The sequence below is a fragment of the Onychomys torridus genome, chromosome 9, assembly GCF_903995425.1.
Source record: "Onychomys torridus chromosome 9, mOncTor1.1, whole genome shotgun sequence".
In the NCBI taxonomy this organism is placed as follows: domain Eukaryota; kingdom Metazoa; phylum Chordata; class Mammalia; order Rodentia; family Cricetidae; genus Onychomys; species Onychomys torridus.
The window spans coordinates 38,962,801-38,982,457 of NC_050451.1; the positions used below are offsets into that span (position 1 = coordinate 38,962,801).

The following is a 19,657-nucleotide window of genomic DNA, read 5'->3' on the forward strand; positions in this document are numbered from 1 at the left end:
CTCAGGAGGGCAGATGGATCTCTTTGAGTTCGATGCCAGCCTAGTCTACAGAGTGAGTTTGAGGCCAGCCAGGGCTACACAGTGAAACCCTGTCTCAAAAAACCACAGAATAAAAAAATAAAAGAAGTAAAAGAAGTTTCTAAGGAGTTAAAGGTGGATTTGCCTTCTACAGGATTACCATTTTCTCTGGTCATTGCTGAGAAACATGTCTCTACCTCTGATTTCACTGTTCATTATCATTATACACGCACCACAAAGATGAATGGTGCATACATGAACAAAAACAATATTCCATAAAATTTCTTAAAGGAATCTATTCATTCTAGGAATTCTATAGACCAGCCCAAAGGAAACACAGGATAAAAATCTCCGAGAAAGGCATCAACTTAGGTGCCTTTAAAAACAAATCTTTTGCTGGGTGGTGGTGGTATATGACTTTAATCCCAGCACTGAAGAGGCAGGGGCAAGTAGATCTCTGTGAGTTCCAGGCCAGCCTCGTCTACAGAGCAAGTTCCAGGATAGCCAAGGCTACACAGAGAAACGCTGTCTTGAAGAAAATGGGGGATGGGGTGGGGCTTCTTACATTCATTTTATTCTCTCTGTCTCTGTCTGTCTCTGTCTCTGTCTGTCTCTGTCTCTGTCTCTGTCTCTGTCTCTGTCTCTCTCTCTCTCTCTCTCTCTGTGTGTGTGTGTGTGCCTGCCAGGGCATAAATGTGGAGGTCAGAGGACATCTTTCGGGAGACACGTCTCTCCTCCCAGCATGTGTTCCTGGAATTGAAATCAGGTCATCAGACAATAAGCTTCTTTATCCACTGAGGCAACTCCCCTGTCCCCTCAGGTATCTTTTATTAAGTCTATATTTCTATTCCACAACTTCAACTATATATGAATAGAGAAAAGGAGTGAATGAATGAGGCTATGTGCCCATTTTATTTTTTTTTTTTTGAGACAAGGTCTCCTTTTATGTAGCCCTGGCTGTCCTGGAACTTACTTTATATACCAAGCTGGCCTCAAACCCAGAGATCCACCTGCCTCTGCCTCTCATGTTCTGGGGTTAAAGGCATGCACTACCATGCCTGGTTTATGTGTCCATTTTAAGTGATCAGAAATCAGTTAGTGGTTTAATTAACTCAAATTATATGCAATGGAAAATGTGAATACCTGTTTGTGCCAAGTGCCCCCTCCTCTTCTATCTCTAAATCAGAGGCACCTAGCCCATGGACAATTTTAAGACTAAAGAAAATCCAGGCTTTTATTAAAAGGTGAGTAGCTAATTGATGAGTGCTTTAACCAATAGATGGGCCTTCCAAAGCTTCAAGTGGTCAGCTTAGACTCAAATTTAAAATAAAATCAATTTCATGAACCAGAAGAGCTGCTGAACAATGCATTTCAATTACAGACTAGCATTAACTTAAAAATAATTACGTAGCTTTCTCTTTCCAAAATTACCTAATTTCATTAGGCTTCACTTTTAAAACATATTTTTTTCTTATTTTTTTTTCCCATGGGAGTACTGAGAATTGAACCTAGGACTTCATGAATGTAAGACAAATGTTCTACAACTGAGCTAGGCCTCAGCTGAAATGTTTTTATAAACACAAACACCACACATATCACATTGTTGCCCAAATATCTCCTCCCGTACTAAAGTTTTCCTACTGCTAAGCAACAAATCTTATTGGAACTCTGGAACCAAAAAGAATTCAAAGGTGACCAAATGTACTTGGACTATCAGTGCAGAAGCAATGGGTCTGTATGTGCTCTAGTTGTTGTTCAAACACTAACTCAAATTTCGTTTTAGGTCAGTTCGTTAAACCAGCGTCTAAATGGGCCCTGGCACTGGGTACCAGGCAGCTCCATCCACCAGCTGGTAAGGTGGCCCTGGGTGCTGGGCTGGACGCACTTCTGCAAGGACTAGGGACATCACTGACTGTCTTCCCCCTCCTTGAATCACCCAGTTCCAGGATTCAGGCCCAATGCAGGCCTGGAGCCCGGAAACCAAACCCAGCTCAGCTCCTGCATCTGTTTACCGCAGGGAGCTGAGGGAGGAAGCCTGGCCTTCTTAGCCGGCTGGCCTGGGGTTGTGCTATGGTGTGCGAAGGGCCTGGGCCCACGTGGGCAGGATGAGGAGATAGCAGCATCCTGCGGGTCACCCGGTGCCACCGCTCTCGGATCATCCTGGTCCCTGGCGCTCCGGGACTCCCCCAAAGGGCAGCATCTCTGTTCCGTGGGTTCAGCGCGAATGTCCACCCTGCGGGGGAGCTGGCGGCCGGACCACGTGCAGCAGACAAAGGGGTTTAGGTCGCCAGAGTTTCGAGGCCCTTTCCTCAAAGAGATGCCAGTCAGAGGCTCCAAGTTGGGAAGGTTATACTTTCAGTGTCCCATGCAACTGGCCAGAAAGCCGCTCCTCAGACACTAGAGTGTTTCTCTACTTCCCCAGGTAAGGTCTCTAGATGCTCCAAATGACCCTAACGTCATTTAGGGGCGCCTTGCGGGCAGGGGACATCCCCAGGAGGGTGCAAGTGTGGGCTTTGCAGCCAGAGGCGACCTGGCTTTCTGCGCTTTTCCCGGGGCTTGCTTGTTGAGTGAAAGGTGGGAGGGGAGAAAGAGAAAGCGGTGCTTTTGCCAAATACTCCCCCCAAACCCCTGTCGGAACCCACTCCTTCGAGTCTCTTCCATCAGATCTTTGGCGATGTCAGCAGTGCTCAAAGGCGCCCCCTCCGCCCTCTGGAGAGCCTTGGGAGGGAGCTAGCCGTCTTTTCCAGCTGGACACCCACCGCGGGGTATTTCCCCCTGGCCCCAGCAAGCGCCCGGAACTTCCCAAACCACAGCCTTTCAGGTAGAGCTCCATTAAGACCAGGGAAAGGTTGCTCGCTTTAGGAGCACATATACTAAAACTGGAACTATACAGAGATTAGTGTGGCCCCTGTGCAAGGATGAGACGCAAATCCATGAAGTGTCCCATATTAAAAGGCCAGGGAAGTGAGGGACAGTGGCTCAGAACCCACCTCTGAACATCTGAAGGTGACCTTATGCCCACAGTCAGGGTTTTTTCCTCTTCCTCTTTCCAGAACAGTACTCGGTTGTCCAGAGGTTAAATGATGAACACAATTCCCAGGCTTTGCTGGGAACAATGCCTTTTCTTAAGAGCATTGCAAGTTAAAAAAAAAAAAAAAAAAAAAAAAAAAAAGATTTAGCTGCTGTAAGCTGATAATCGAGTAACTGTGGTCAGACACCCATTCCCCAACCTCACTATTTGAGACCATGAGACCATGTTATCTATCACATAACGCCCATTAGGCCCCAGTAATCCGCTATCAACACGTTTTACAGCCATTTGAATGTTAAGGAGATTTTTATTAATGGTTCATGATCCTAAAATGTGACTAGTGGTTCTGGAAACATTTTAATAACTCCAAGTTTTGATCATCTGGTCGTAATGTACTCTAAGGCTTCTGGAGGTTAAGGTTGTGAGATTGGGATGGGGCCTCAAGGAGGGCATTAATGGACCCAATACCTGTCTCTAAGTACCTATCCTCCAGTGTTGACCTGAGGATATGGGAACAAGGACTCACAGACAGCAGTGTTTTTGGTCCCTTCATGAGCTAGCCAAGGTGGTGGTGGTGGTGGAAGTAACCAGCCACCAAATGCCTGCTGGGAACGGGCACCTTGTTTTTAAGGAAGCCCTCAGCCTGGAAATGGCCCCCAGGGCTACCAAGTAGACTAAGGAATCCTCAATAGGAAAGCCCTTTTTCCATCCTTGCAAATAGATGAGTTAAGATTGGCACTGGGTCACGTGAGGGTGGCCAGGGATTTATTCCATCTGATTCAGGAACATCCCTTTTCCTCCTGGAGCCAACCTGGGTCAATTCAAACCTTACCAGCTTACCATTATGTCTGCTACAGGGATTCTTTTTCATTCAGCTTGTTTATTTGTTTTCTTCAAAACACTGTTTCTTCTAAGAATTGGAGGTAAAGGGTGGAGGAGGTTGAGGAATAAAAGTAACTCCTAGACCCCATGTTGCTAGACTTTTGCTCTAAGAGAATAACAAATTTTGATGTTCCCTTCCCCTGATGAAGGTGCGGCAGCCCTGGCACCTACGGTCTTCTTTGACTAAATGGATTGGACCTGGGAGGGCTCCTTTATTTGAGTCTGCTTATTGTTTGTTTGTGGTCAACAGCCCGTTGGTTTTTAAACATAAAGCATAGTGCTGGCAGGAGGGGAAGTCTGGCTGATTCTCTTTAGCATTTGGGAGGGACCTCCTTTGGCTGCGGGGCTGTTGCATAGCAGAGGGCCTTTCAAATGCATTGCCTGCTTCCTCCTCCCCAGCCACTTCCTATCCATACACAAGTTTCCTACTTCCGTTTCCTTCTGAACGCTGCCATCAGAAAAACTCACCTTTTCCAAATAATGTATACATCCTGCTCGAACTGAGCATAGAACATTTCTTAAAAACACAAGTCACGTGGCTATTAGCAAGCAATTGGAAAGAGAAGCTCCAAGCAATTCCACACAATGTGTCTCAAAACACCGGTGTACTACAGCTTCACACGCAATGTTAATTCTGTCTGAGACGAACCCTATAATCTGTGCAGTTCAATCCCCCAAAATACCGGGGTAGCTCTTGTTAGGGGTTTTGCTGTCCCCATCGCTGGAGCAGACAGTCTTCTGTCTTTTATAAACGCTCCACCAACCCAAGGACGGAAATGGCGTTTCTGGAGAATTAGGTTTATCAGAGCAACCTGCGCTGACAGGGTGAGGGAGGATCAGAAAAGAAAAATAGGAGTGCTTAGAGCTCGCAGATATGAGTGTGCAGATGTCGTGACAGAGGCACAAAGAGAAAAGGTTGCTGTCCTTCCTAATAATTTAGGAGGAAGCCAAGAATTCAGGCACTGGTCATGGACCACTAGAACCCAGCGTCTTCCCATCCTGTTTTCTACTTCTATTTGTACGGGATGAATCGGTTACCTGCCCGGCTTCTTTGTGTGCGTCTTTTGCATGATTAAAACACAACTCTGTATGCAAGAGACTCCACCTAACATAGGGCGTACCTGATTTTGGGTTACATCGTTGTCTTAGTAACAATAGCGAGTTTCCCACCAGGCGTGAGGTTCCGGGCTTCGAACTTGTGTAGTGGTGTTGGCCCGGCTGGCGGCTTTTGATTAAATGGAGACCCGCACTTGTGTGAGGCCTCTGCACTGCAGGTACTGGAATGGGACGATTTGGCAACCTGGCGACTCCCGGGACACCTAAAGGAGCTGCTTCCCCATTCCAGAACTTGCTTCTGACCCTCTGAGCTGCCGCGTCGGATCCCAAACCAAAACCAAGGACGCTCGCAGGGAAACGAAATGGGGGGGGGTGGGCGGCAGTAAGGGGGATAAGCGAGTTTCTCAAGCTCCCGAGTCAGTACCTGGCTCCCAACAGAGGGCCTGAACTCGGTATATTCACTACCTGGCTGTCCTTGAAAGTCCCCAAGGGCAGGCCCGGCTGGGCGTCCCGGTCTGAGGCGCTACAGGAGCCCTCAAGCTGAGTGACCCCCTTCCCCAAGCTTCCGGGAGCAGCTGTCTCCTCCCAGGTCGCCTGCAGCGAAACCCCGGATCCCAGAGCCCAGGAAAGCGGTCGTCTCCTCCTGGCCCGCATCAGCAGCGCTCAGACGTATGGACGCCGCTCACCGGCTTCTTGCATGCTTCAGGCGGCTTGCACAGAGGACCCTTGCCTCCCAACTCGTTTTCCAAACCCTTGATCCCTGAACTCTGCTAGGCCTGAAAGGTCGCAAAGACACCCGCGCCGACGCGGGCTCAGTGGCTGCGAGCGTGGCAGGGCGGGGTCATGCACCCCCTGGTCCTGGCCGGGACGCCTCGTGCTCCAACAGGTCTTGGGACTAGGCTGAAGGGACCTGCTAGTCTCAGGCCAGGTCCTGGACCTTGCGGGAACTCCATCGGCAGGGCTGAGTGCAGCCCAGGAGCTACTGCCTGCGACCTCTGGCCCAACTCAGCTGCCCCGGCACAGCTGGGACGATTTTCCTAGCAAGCCACAGTTGGCCAACAGATTTAGGAAAAAGAGCCCTGGGCACCAGGCTGTTTCTCGAAGTTATGCCCGGCTTCCGCAGCTGTTCTTTCCGGATATTTGAGTGGAGGGGTGGGTGGGCAGGGACACACACAGACACAGAAGAGGTGAGATTAGAAGGAACCGGGAAGAGTGGAGGGAACTGACCATTTTCTAAACCTGGAGGTTTCAAAAGCCGGAACTTGATTGGCTTGATTGAATTTCTCTTCTTATCTATGAAGGGAACACTCCCAAGGTTAAATCCAAAGAGCCAGGCAACTTTGTAGAAACGATAAAGGTTCGGTGCAACAGATCTTTGTAAAGCCACATGGTCTCTACATCTCACCTCTGCCTTCCCAAAGGAAGCTTTTATTACCGGCTCGCTTCCGGTTTAGCGACCCCCAGTCGTACCAACTATCAGCCAGTATGGGACTTATTAACTTCATTAAATCCAGTCTTGATTAGGAGTGGCGATCCGAACTCAGATGTCTTTCAGCCAATGCTAGCTTCCCACCCCCTCCCCTTCGCCTTTGATCGTGGGAAGTGCTTTCTACTTTGGGCGTCCATTCAAAGCAATTGAACAGTGTGGTCTCAGTTAAACGAAGTTGTGCAGGTGACGAAAAATAGCGATTTTCCAGACCTCCTTTAACTTCGTTTTCAGACCCTGAAGAAACCAAGTCATTTGCTGAGTAGCCCTAAGCTTGCCAGATACTCTTGTTTTTAAGGAACTTGCCCTGTCCTTGCTTAGGTTTCCTGAAAACCAAAGGCAATGTGAGAAAATGGTTATTTAGGAGTTACTTTACGACTGCAGGAAAAGACGTGCAGGATTCAAAAACAAAAACAAAAAACAAAAAACAAAAACCTAGAACTAGACCTAGGGCAAAGTAAAGACCCTGGGGCCCACTGTCACTTCAGGGAAGACTACAGTAGATGTGAATTACCTCCTGGTCCAGGAGGATCTAGCCATCCAGGTCTGCAGTTGGTGATGGCTATAAAGTATTGCATTTTATTTAGCGGTAAAACAGTTTTACCCATTAGGCCAAGATTAGAAGGGGTTCAAGAGCACAGGCAGAGATAGGCAATTAAATAGCCAGGAAACAACATGGTTACGACTGCTAACCTTCATTTACAGTGCTACAATCAAGAGTCATTGAATTGAAGATGAAATTGAATAGCTTTTTTTTTTTACCCGAGGAGCACCAACCATTGGCCATTTGCCTTTTCTAGTAACTCCTACAACCAAAAAAGGGACTCTTCCCTTTCCCCAGCACACACACACACACACACACACACACACACACACACACACCAGGATGCCTTATGTTCAACTACTGAAATTATAGGTTTTTAAAGTTTTCTGAAACTCTTTTGTTCGGAAATCATTTCTGCCTGAATTGCTTTCAGATTCTGATTACACTCCCTCCTCTCACGTTTACCTCAGCTTTTTTTTTTTTTTAAGAAAAAAAAAAATGCCCTTAGAACTGAAACAAGAAATTCTCGCCATTCTCACTTTCTGAAATACTCCAGTTTTCCCCTAACATGCACACGCACACACACACACACACACACACACACACACACACACACTGATCTATTTAAAAAGCATGCTAAGAAAGTGCCTAACAAGGGATTCAAGCTTGTGCAGGGGAGGCAGGGGAGGCAAGGGTGCTAATGGCTGACTGGGAGAAGTAACTTCAATTTGGAGCAGTCCTGAGGAAGTCGCAGAAGTTTCCAAATCACTGCCATTCATAACTTGTTCATTCATTTCCATTAGCCGAAGGAAAAGTAAAGACACAAGGAGCAAAATCACTAATTGCTTCTCTGCCTTACAATAAACATTTTGGCAAGGTGAGGATGAAGATTGGCTTTCCATTCGTAAGTAATGGTATAAAATTAAACTGGACCCAGTGTTGTGCTAGAACCATTTTAATATAATTATACATATCTGCCAAATCCAGGAAGAAAGGGTTTATGCATATATAACTTCCAGTTAACATCTGCAAGCATAAATGATCTCAGTTTAAAATTCATCAGGGTCAGAGCAATTGATCAATGTCTTTTTACTGCCAGGCTTACCAACATAAAATTACGGATGAATCAGGGTCCTTTTGCTTCTCCTCGATCCTTGCCAGAGACAGCAGGGCAGCTCACCTCCAGCCACACACAGGTAGTCTTTCTAGATCAGTATTCAGTTGCTCTGAATTTTGCTTATAATTATAACCTATTTAATCACAGAAGAACCCCTGCATAGGTGGAGTTCAAGGTTGCATACAATAACAGGAGATCACAGTTCTGAAGTCTAGCACAGATTAAAAACCACAGATGTACCATTTATATAAGACACACACTGATTGTCTCTTAAACTACATATTGACTCCTTATGAACATTATTTTTTTTTTAAATAAAGTAGTGCATCTAGGACAATCAGTCGCACAATTCACACAGCCCTGAAAAGTTTTTCAGTGCCAACTACCAGTTGGTCATGGAACGTGAATGAGCTTGGAACACTGTCCATTCCTAAGATTCAACCAAGGATTGGCTAAAACACCGGGTCACCTCTGCTTTGAAGGGTATGACCTTCCCTCACAACTTAGTTTTGTTTGATTTTTATTTTGAGTGGTGTTTGGTTGCATGTGACTAGAATATATTGAATCAATCATTTGCAAATCAGAAAACCAATGATCTAGAGCTATGACAGAATCTTAAGATTGGTTTGTCCATTTCAGGTTGCTGGTTGATATAGGCCCCTCTAAGGCCCTTCATTTTCATTTTCCTTCTATGCCTCTCTGGAACTTTGATCAGGAGTCTGAGCATCATCCCATCTAACTCTTTTAACCAATGCCTGGCTAAAACTGGAATGTCCAGCCCAGTATATTTAAAAATCACCCACAAAAATAGGTTCTACAGGTCTTCACAAAACCTGGAATTTCCATGAGGATGTCTGATCTTTATAATCCAAGCAGTCAGCATTGAAGTTAAGCTTCCAAGAGGCAGTTTGGTCCTTATAATCCAAGCAATCAGTGGTTGAGTTAAAACCCAAGCTTGAAGCTCCATATCCCTGGGTGGAAAGAGAAGCTGGGGACTGATTGAGATGGCTGGTAACTGCATTGGTACCCATGGGACTGAGTGTGGCCCCTGGTCCAGGAAGCTGGTGATGCATAGGGGTCAGATAAGATCCACAGTCCATGCCCCCAAAGTAGGAAGTTGAGCCAGCATATCCTTGACTATAACCTGAAGCCTGAGTATAGGTCATAGGATAGGACCTCTGCATGCAGGAGGAGGAGGTGGACAAGGGGTCTGACAGAGGGGAGATGGAAGCTGGGCTCCAGATAGACACGGGAGCACTGCTGCTCGAAATGGTTGGGACTGAGGTACTAGAGGGGGGAGTGAACTGGCCACTTGTTCCACTCTCTGAACTCACTTCCCGAGCTGGAGAGGTCTTCTTCTTGGCAGGTCTCACTTTATTTTGACCTCCATTCTGTTGTTGCTGCTGTTGCTGGCGGCACTTAGCTCTTCGGTTTTTAAACCACACCTTGAAAGGGGGAGAAACTTCTTTAACGTGATTGTAATAACTCCATCAGGGCTAGAGTGGTCACAGATTGCATAGCCAAATGACCAAACAATTTTGCGGCTAGAGACAATTCACAGGGCTCTTCCACCTCCATCTCTTCCCAATTAGGAAAATCCACCTTACACACAAATTCACAACAAGAAAGTGTAAGATAATCACTCTCATTATAAGCTAAAACTTCTCTACCTTGCTTTCCTGTTTTATTTCCACTACACATAGAGAGAGACCACATTATATTTGGGAATGACCTCTATCTATGTCTTTTAGAAGGAAACATTCTGTTGCTGCATACCACCAGTGTACGCTGCACTGTCCAGGAAGCAACAGCTTATATGGAGGCTGGTTCCACGACCTAACGTTTTGTCCCTCCTGGACTCATAAAAGAAATCTCCAAGAAGACATGCTCCCGTGGAGAGGAGATCTGAGCCACTGTCTGCTGAAGGACGCTTTGTAGTGAATGAAATGACTTGTGTGGCTTCTGCTTTGAGCTCAAAGACAGACAGACCTCAGTACGAGTCTTTAGGACTCAAGTTTGTGCCTTCAGATTCATGCACAGCATACTCCATTTGCTACACTGATTCACTGGCTTGTTAACTTAAAACTCTGCCTGCCACTCTGAAAATTCTCTTTGTACATCTTCTGCAATGCAGAAACTTATGATACAAACTACTGGTATTTGTCTTAGCTACAAGTCCTTTGGTGGGGGAGCTGGTGTGTGTGTTTAAACAGGGTCTCTTCATAGAGCTGACTGTCCTGGAACTTGCCTGGAACTCAAAGAAATCTGCCTGCCTCTGCACTTACAAAAACATGTTCTACCCAAAGGATAGTGTCGTGTGTGTGTGTGTGTGTGTGTGTGTGTGTGTGTGTGTGTGTGTGTAGGTGAGGTGTCAAATGCCAAAGAGCTCCACATGGGGGCTTGCTCTCCAGTCAAAAGGGAGTTGATTTTCTCCTTTTCAGGGTAAAATGTGGAGGAAACTAGATCAAGAAAGGGAAGTGTCTTTACAGATGTTAAGAATATACAATTTTGTCAGTTAAATGACAGAGCTAGAAAATGGTTCTGTCCTCAATTAGCCAACCCCACACCATTTATTGTGTCAACATATTTGGTGACAGCACCATTTCTGACCCTGTCGCTAAAGTAGGTATGGCCCTGAGAAAGTCATTTGCTCCATTTCTTCATGTGCTTTAAAAAAATAAAAAATAAATAAAAAAAAAATTTTTTTTTTTTGGACTGTCTGGGAGCTAGACTCCACACCCTGTTTCCCACACAAAGTTCACAAAGAGGATGCTCACACAAGGACCACGTGACTATCCTTGAAATTTGCCCTCCACTGGCTCTCCAACAGGCAGGGACTCTGAGACCCAAGGGCTCTAGGGCTTTGTGTCTGCAGCCCAATTGCTACTCTAACCTTGCAACCAGGCCAGAAGACCCTGGTTCATGAGGGTTAAGTAGGGACAGAGAGCAAATGGAGAATGGTTCAGAGGCTCCTGAATAGTTAGAATTTCAAGCCCTTCTTTGGTTCAAGACAAGAGTCGGTATACACCAAACTTGAGAGAGGATTAGGAAAAACAGTGAGTCTACATCTGCCCTACCTGTACCCTGGACTCGGGCAAGTTGATTTTCAGCGCCACCTCCTCCCGCATAAAGATGTCTGGGTACCGGGTCTTGGCAAACAGAGCTTCCAAAACGTCGAGTTGTGCCCTGGTGAACGTAGTCCTTTCCCGCCGCTGTTTCCGGGGGGTGGCTGCAGGACAAGAAGCCCAGGGCCCTTTAGGGTGGGGGAGCAGTTTCTCAGTCACAGGACTTTTTTCCTCGGTCCACAACTCCCCCACCTCCCACCGTGTTCCTACCAAGGAATTCCACCCCCTACAGAACCTCCACCACACACCACCACCACCACCACCACCACCCCAACCCCGCCCCGCCCCGGCAGACTACAGAGCATCACTTGGAGAGCTAACAAAATAAACCGAGTAAAGACAATTCCCACCCCCACGCCCAATTCTCGAGACAAACAAACAAGAAACAACCGCCAGACCACACTATCAGCTGAAAAGCCTGGCTAGTGAAGTTAGAGGCTCTGAAGTGACCAAAGGCTCGAAATGACGCCGCGGACACGGAGCCAATTCCCACGGTAGTTTAGCACCGCAAGGATCTTTGTTCTTGCATCTTTAAAATGTGACAATAGTTCAGACTTTTATGAGTATTTGGTAAGGGGGAGATGTTGCGGGGGGAGGGGCGGGGAGGCGGGGAATGAAAGTTCCTAGCACCTGGAGGGAAGTCACACCTTGAAGGATTAAAGGGACAGGGCCTGGAGGTACCGGAAGCCCCAGGCCTTGGAAGCCCCAGGCAAGGCCGGGAGAGCTACAGGGAACAGTAGAGGAGAAAATTCGGTTACTTCCAGGGTGGTACTAACTAGGAATTGGGCGTGGAGACTAAGCTAGAGCATGGTCAAATGACAAGGTCAACAACCTTCCACGACCCTGCCCAATGAGTGTCCCCAAGCCACAAGAATGGAGCGGTGTGACACGTCTCCTCCCAACCTGTTGTTCCCTCCTGGGTCAGTAAATGCCCAGTGGCTGCTTCGTGACAAGGAAAACACAGTGGGGACCCCGTCTGGAGCTTGAGTGAGGACAGTGAGCCCTCCAACCTCCAACCTCCTGAGGGGCGAGCGTGGGAAATGGCGCAGGAGTCACTTACCCGGGTAGCCCACGGAGGGATGCAGCAAGTCCATACCCGAAGTGGTCAGACTCAGCCCATTGACTGCGTAAGGCGGTTGCTTTAGATAAGACATCATGCTAAGGTTGTTTGGAGGCGCAAAGTCGGCCCAAATTGGGGGGACCCAGCCGGACGGTCTCGAGTCTCCTGGAGTGGACAGGGTCAGGGTCCTTGGTGGGTGGGTTTGGAGTGATGGAACTAAGAGCAAAGCAAACAAACGAACAGAGGGGCTGGTTTACTGCTTCTGCGGGAGCAGCTTCCTCCTCGCTCCATCACGAACTACAAAAGAGCCAGGGCGACGCTCGACACAGGCTTTTAAAGGAGTTACAGATGCGCCCCCCGCCGTCCCCCCAACCCCCAGCAGCTCCAAAACTAGAGGGGATGGAACGAGACCAGATAAACCTGTCTTCCCCACCCCCACCCTAAACTTAAAAAAAAAAAAAAAAGACCCGAGGAAAGCAATTACAATCCGCCTTCCCCAAGAACAAAACCCCACGCCTCCAAATGCACACAGTACATTCCTATCCCAACATTTGCATAGGACTCATTGGCTGGCACTAGCTAATTGTCTCAAACAAAACTTGATTGGGGCCATTTGCAGAGACAAAGAACTCTTTGGCTAAATAAATAATGCTGATAACAAAGCCCATTGGTGAGAAACAAAGAAACAATTCAAGAAATCTACCTCTTCCCAGACTGTTGCCTTCCCCTGGCAGAGATTTTTAATTATTTTAGCTTTTTTTTTATTACCACTTTCTACTGCTGTGCACCTAAAATGTAAATGCATTAACATTTAAAATACCAACTTGCTGAGAACAAACTTGAGAAAACTGCCCAACCACTATTATTCCACATTTGAAGTCATTTCCAGTAATCATTTTCACCTAATTAGTAGTCTGGATAATTAGATTTCGAGGTAAGTAACAGATTTATTAGGGTTTTGTAGGACCTTGATTATATGTGTCTAAAGAGCTATAGCTAAACAAACAAGTATTTAACTTTTAAGCGACACCCATCAAATATTTAATTTAAACATACTAAAAAAAAAAAAAAAAAAAAAGTCTTTAAGATTAGCACAGGGCTTGCCAGAAATGTCGAAGTAAAGTTAGAATCCCACCAATCAGAAAAAAAACGGCAGACCCCCACATTTTGCAAGTGGGAAGGGGTGCATCCCTAGAGCAGAGCAAGCTGCTTCCATGTTGATTCTGATGAGGAGGCTGCAGATCCTGGGGGAGGCAGAGTTTTGGAGACTTAAGGTTCTCAGATTCTCAGAGGCTTCACCAGATTGCTGCTAACTGAACTGCCGGAATTTCCCACATTTTAGGTTGGAAGCAGATAAACATTCAAAGGCATGAAAGTAGTGGGATTTCTCTCTACCTTCCAAATTCCCATAATTACGTAAGGACAAGAGCTTGGGGGAAGAAAAGGAAAAGTTATTTATGTTCCTTTGCTGGGCCCCCGCCCCCAGAGCTATGTTAACATAAGCAGACAGCATTCAAGGCTGGCTCTTATTTTTCCAAAATTCGGCATCTGTCATGCCAAGACCTCTGCCTGGAAACTTTGACACTCTTAGAAACTTCCTCAAAAGGGCGGATACAAGATTGTGAGTTTTCTTTCAACTTCACGATGAAATTTTATTAGTGAAATTAAGGACTGTAGAATTTCATATCTACCTTGCTTAAAAAGACCAAGGCAAAAGTTTCTCAAATAGAACTCGACAACGGTGACTTCTTCCTGATTTAAAATTTACAGCACAGGCCATGTTTTCCCACCCTTAAGATGTGATTTTTAAAATGTCCCCTTTAAAGAACTGGATTATTAACTAGTAAAACTAAATGATCTCACAAAGAGCACTTTATGTCCTGTATTCCTTCTCCCAAGATTCAGCTATTTGGGGCTGTGAAAGTAACACTGTTTAAAATACACAGTCATTGCTTATTTAGACAGCCTCTAAAGTGGAGTTCTTTGAAAATATATTCTTACCCCCTTGAAAAGTTCTGAACTGTTATACAGGAACCTAAAATCATATCTGATGTTAAGATGAGGCAATGTAGTTAGTAGTCCTGCTTTCTCCCTATTAGAAATGCATTTGTTAAACGCAGCATGTTCCACCGTAAAGAGCAGTAATAGAAAATATGGGGTGAGATCCTTCTTGGAGAGCCAAAATGGGTCAAAATCTCAGGGTAACCTATTTTCACCTTTCCTCCTGAGGAAAAAAAAAAGAGAGAGAGAGAGAGAGAGAGAGAGAGAGAGAAATCCAAAACCCAAACCACGGGGACCTCTCCACTGCCAGCCCAGATAATAAACACGGCCGGAAGACAGCTGAGGGCCCTTCCACCTAACTTTCACAGCCGGGGTAAGGATTCCACCCATCTCAGTGCAAAGGGGGTGTGGGCCTGGGGACGCCCTTTCGAAGACTTAAGGCTTTATGTGACCGCGAGACGAGGTGGCTACTGAGAGCTCCTACCTAGGAGGAAACGGCGGTAGCGTGGCGAGTTCCGAGTGCCCTCACTTCCAGGTGCAAGCGACTGGGTCCAGCGTCCCTGCCCTGCAGCCCCGCAGCCCAGCAGCCCTGAGGCCCAAGGTCCCTCTCCACTGCCTGTGCAGCCTTATATCTAACGGTCAATTCGTGCAATCTGTCGCTTCCCCCCTCCAAACCCCCCTCGTTTTTTTTTTTTTTCCCCTCCAAGAAGCCCATCTACCAGTTGCTGTGTCCTCGCTCAATAATAATTACCTCGTCCGAGAATTAATTATAATAAATGTTTTCTTGATAAACTAACGAGATAATCCGAGGAGCACACGTCCCTTAATTACAGGCCGTCGTGCTCTGCTCTGCTTCTCGTCCTGGCTGATTAATTTTCTGCATGATGGCGAGGAAACAAAACTACGTGGACTGGCGACTGGCCTGCGGCAGGGAAGAGGACCGGGAGCCAGAGGGAAGGAAGAAAGAAAAGAGGTACTCGGGCACTTGGAAAAACAGCCGGCGCCGGCCTCTGCCCCGCTAACTCGAGTTGAAAGTTTCTGGCCTCGGGGAATCATCAACTCCACCACCCGCGAGCGAGGGAGTGAGAAAGAAATGTGCCAAAAGGGTTGGTCTTGACTATTAATTATAGTTCGGAGAAGCCCCGATGCTAGGTTGGGAAGGAGAGGCCTGGATGTATGTCTACCTTACTTGAGGGGAGGAGTTTCCTCAACTCCACTCTTGTGCTAGTAACTTTTGGCGACCGGAAAAAAGTCCCGAGGTGAGCTGGCCCCCCAAAGCTCAGAGATGGGGGACACAGTTTCAAGGGAAGAGCAACTCCTCTCCGGATCCCCTCCCCAAGTGGTGTACCACCGCAGGTCCACGCGGCTGGGCCTTCTCTCTCCGCACACCGGAGAAGCTCTGTAAAAGCACGAACTTGGATCGGGGCTCTAGGGTTTCCAGAAAAACGTGCCGTGAAATCGGACACTGGTTTTTCAATAGTCACTTGAACACAACAACACGGCCACTTCTTCAGAGTCTGCCGCGCGACCCGTCGTCGCCCAGGCCGGGCGTTAGCAGCGAGGACCTTCCGAGGGTTCCTCCTCGGCAGGCCCAGAGTAGAGGCCGGCCTTGACCCTCGACACACCATTGTCCCCGAGCCTGGGAAGGCAGTTCCTGAGCGCGCAGCGGCCCACGATGCTACCTACCCCAGACCCGGAACGACGGAGGAGTCCGAGTCCCAGAGGAGGGATTCCGGGCTCGCAGACCCGGAGCAGCCAGGCGCTCGCCCCCCACTTTTGACCGCCCCAGGTGCGCGCGGAGGCTGTGGCGCGCGCGCGCCCTGAGCCATCCCGGGCAAAGTCGCATTTAAAACCCGGGCTAACTAGCGGCCTCGGCCTGGGAATCTGTCCCGGGGACCGCGACCACCGTGTGCAGTGCCGGGGGTGGGGAAGCTGCACCCCTGGGGATCGGGAAGGCCTGAAGTAAGGGATTGGAGAGCCCTAGAAGCTTTGAAAAGAGGCGCAGGGTACATCTGCTCTAGGCTAGGGCAGAGAGGACGAAAAGGAGAGACCAGGCAGCGCGCGAGTATCCAGACGCCCGCGCGCCCGCCTCCTCGGTTATCCGCTGGGATTTCCGCTCCGGTTGCCGACTGGGGGGCTCGAGAGGCAGCCCGCTCGGTCCGGGCCGAATGACCCAGGAGCCAGGCTTCCTGCGCACCGGCCTTGGGAAGCGCCCACTTTATAATCATTGTTTGAATTTACCAACCTAGGTACGTGCACAAGCATCATTTTGTCAAGACTCTAAAATCGTCCTTGGGATCACGCCTAAGGACTCCAGTTAAACCTAGGGGCCAAAATACAGAGCTCGCGAGGAGAAGCCATGAATCGCGTGGGCAATAAGAACAAAACCCCTCCCCAATCCCCCAGATTAGACTCGTAGGATTTCCACGACGTTCCGCCGCAGCGGCGACCCCCCAGAGCACGCGCTCTCGCTCCCTCCCACTCCCGCCCTCTTCTACAGATCGTCATATTTTCCTAATGGTCATTATTTCGCCTGAAAATTTTCACTAGGAAAAAAAAATACATCAGCCCCAGAGGAACGTCCACGTCCACAGAGTTGCATGAGAACGTCTATTGGAGACGCGGGGGTCACTGCAGAGTGGGGAACACAAAGATGTCGCCATAGACAAGACAGACGGACACTTACCTTACAGCCGCATTGGATGGTTAGAAAAGGAAAAAAAAAAAATCAAATTATCCTTCAAAATTTCCAATAGCCAGCTATCCTAAAAGAAATCAAGAGGATTCAGTTAAAAACCTTGTAGTCTTCACCCTTCCATAAAAAGTCAAACATAAGCAAAAAAAAAAAAAAAAAAAAAAAAAAAAAAAGAAAAGGAAAAAAAATCTTTTTTAGAGAACAGAAAATGAAGTGGCCAGAGTTGTAAACAAGCGTGTGTCCGTCTACGATACATACAAAGTAGATGTGGCGACCGAGCTGCTCTAGCGATTTTTATTTTTAATAACAGTGGAGGCTGAGTTGGAGCTGAGGAAGGTTCCGCTCTCAGGGAGATTTGCTGAGAAAGCGCCTCTCTGGCAACTTTTTGACGCAAACTCTCCAACCAATGGCAGGGAGAGAATGATTGACACATCTAAGCCAGAGGGAAAATAATAAAAACACACAACAGGGGGAGGAAAACAGGCCGCTGCTGCACGGGGGAAGAGCAGGCATCAAATCCAGACCTCCGACACTACCAGAATGTTCTTAAAAACACTGGGCTGAGCTTAAAATATACATTATGGGACGGAGCATGTGAACTAATTGTATAATTAAAATGATGGACAGGAAGGCCTCCCCTTCGGTCTTCTTCCTTTCCACCCCTTTCTTATCCTCTCTTTTGTTTTTATTTTAAGGAAAGGACACCAAAACAACATAAGACAGGAAAATGAAAATATTTAAATCAAAGCTTGACAAGGGTGGGAAGGGGGATAACTGGTTTTTTTTTTTTATTATTATTATTCCAACCCTAGTAAAGAATGTGTGAGGCAGAGGCAGAACTCAAACCCAGGTTCACACTTAAGAACACAACTATGTCCCCTTAAACAGGGCCAGACGGCGCTGAGAGAAAAGATGGGGAAGGAAGAGAGCCGGGACTGAGCTGTGGACCTGCAGTAAAGACGGAGATAAATTCACAAGGCTGTGAACTCATTATCTGAAAACCTCAGCGTCCTCGCTGTTCTTCAACCGCTTAACAAATAACTCCTGGTCTCAGAGCTTTGGGTTTCCGCTCAAGATTTGTCAATGTGAGAAGCCCAGAGCAAGATAGAAAAAAAACAAAACAAAACAACAAAAAATCCGCGGAATCCCAAATTTACCCCCGGGCTGGTTGTGGGCCAAGGAGGGGCTGTCTCAAATCTCTCCGGCGTGAGTGTAGGGTGGCAAAAGCCCCTGTGGAAACAGTTTCTGCCTAAGAACAAATTCCTGGTGCTGCAGGCCCTGGAGCTATCAGGGATGGAGCCGCCCAAGCCTGAGGCTGTTACCCGGGAGCTGGGATGCATCAGGACCAGGAAACCAGCTCAACTTGTCAGGTCCAGATCGAGGACCCAGACGACAGCTTTCACTAGGATCTGAGTTTTCTAGAAGAGCAGAAAGAGATTGGACCGAGTATTGGGGGGGGGGGGGGGGGCGCAAATGCAATTGCCGAGTGTGTGTGAATGGAGGGTAAGCGTGGGAGTGGCGGGAGAGGACAGCTTTTCCCTCACAACTCCCAACGCCGAAGGAAAACAAAAAACAAAACAAAACAAAAAAACAAAACCAACCAAAACACCCACCACCCCCTTACCACCTCAATCACCGCCGACACCACTGCTAACCACTGCTAGTGGGCCCAAAGAAACAGCTCGTTGCCTTTAATTTGGGGACCTATGTTAATGAAGTCGGTAATTAATTCGTCGCTTTGTTGTTGGTTCTTATACTGTATGTGTAATCAAATGTGGCCGTCCTTGGGATTTACAGCAATTAGCGAATTACGGGAGTGCGCACGAGGCTGCAAGCTCTCGGCAGCCCGGCTAGGCTCGACTCCGGCTCGGCCTGGGGCTGGTCACTCCGCTGCCGCAGCAGACTCGCAGGTGTGTCTGAAGAGCTTCGGGTCCCGGCGGCTCCACGAACCCCGAGCGCCCCCGGGCCGGGTCAGCTCCTCCTGGCTCCTCCGTAGCAGCTCCAGTGCGAAGGAAACTCGCGGCTGTCGCGTACCCTGGAACCACGACTTTGTGGGGGCCTGGGCTTGGGGGGGGGGGAGTATGGACCTTTCCCTGATACCCTGCCCCCACCGAGCTGAAACACCTGGCGACTGTCCCTACGGCCTTTCATTTAGGAGGGGGACTGTCCCAGGCGGTTGTCCCGCGTGGCGCGGGCTGTGGGAAGGCAGGTCCTGGCTCTCTCGGTCCGAGCCACCGTGCTTTGGATGACGGAAGGGCAAGTTCACGCGAATGTCTTGGAGAAGAGTTTATTTCGCACCCTGAGAAAAAAAAGTTCTTCCCAGTTTAAATCAAAACGATGTTGAAAACATCAAAGGGCGAAAAAAGAAAAAGAAACAGGAAAAAAAAATAACCTTGTGGATGTGGCAGAGCAAGGCCTCGGGGACAGTGGAGGTGGGGTGCGGTAAAGAAAGAGAGGAGGGCTTGTGAGTCTCTCCAAGTAAGTGGAAAACAAAAATCGCAGAGATCGGTCTGCAGTAGGGTCCAGAGACTAGGGACACCTCAAGTTCCAAGGAAAGGTTTGGGCTGTGGTCGGAGACGACCCCAAGCAGCCGAACCTCCCTGAAAATTCCGGAGTGCTGTCACAGCGGAGGATTTGGGCTG

The 19,657-nt window shown here is 48.0% G+C and overlaps 1 protein-coding gene and 1 non-coding gene across 10 annotated transcripts; one reads left to right on the plus strand and one right to left on the minus strand.

Annotated features, from left to right (window-relative positions):
* The first annotated feature begins 2,867 nt into the window (after positions 1-2,867).
* Positions 2,868-2,971, plus strand: LOC118591646. Its single transcript, XR_004945952.1, has one exon. It is a non-coding gene; the product is annotated as a U6 spliceosomal RNA (small nuclear RNA).
* A 4,985-nt stretch (positions 2,972-7,956) lies between these two features.
* Otx2 (orthodenticle homeobox 2) lies at positions 7,957-17,555 on the minus strand. Of its 9 annotated transcripts, none has more exons than XM_036199851.1 (5): positions 17,274-17,555; positions 17,007-17,085; positions 12,320-12,535; positions 11,212-11,387; positions 7,957-9,579 (listed from the first exon to the last, which is right to left on the minus strand). In XM_036199851.1, exons 3-5 carry the CDS (start codon positions 12,414-12,416, stop codon positions 8,959-8,961), a joined length of 894 nt encoding a protein of 297 aa, XP_036055744.1. In that variant the 5' UTR covers positions 12,417-12,535; positions 17,007-17,085; positions 17,274-17,555; the 3' UTR covers positions 7,957-8,958. The 9 variants fall into 9 exon arrangements, with proteins under 9 accessions (XP_036055744.1, XP_036055749.1, XP_036055745.1 ...); XM_036199856.1 differs by having other exon boundaries at positions 11,212-11,363; positions 17,274-17,550; XM_036199852.1 differs by lacking the exon at positions 17,274-17,555 and having other exon boundaries at positions 17,007-17,142.
* Positions 17,556-19,657: the final 2,102 nt, after the last annotated feature.

Bases quoted from the DNA above. Each gene is read 5' to 3' on its own strand.
- Otx2 (XM_036199849.1), bottom strand. From the start codon at position 16,166: ATGCGACTTTGCCCGGGATGGCTCAGGGCGCGCGCGCGCCACAGCCTC. The intron at 11,388-12,319 runs GTAAGTGACTCC...CCCACCCTAAAG, and splicing joins TCCCTCCGTGGGCTACCCGG to GGCCCTGGGCTTCTTGTCCT. The intron at 9,580-11,211 runs GTAGGGCAGATG...CCCCCTTTCAAG, and splicing joins TGCCCGAGTCCAGGGTACAG to GTGTGGTTTAAAAACCGAAG.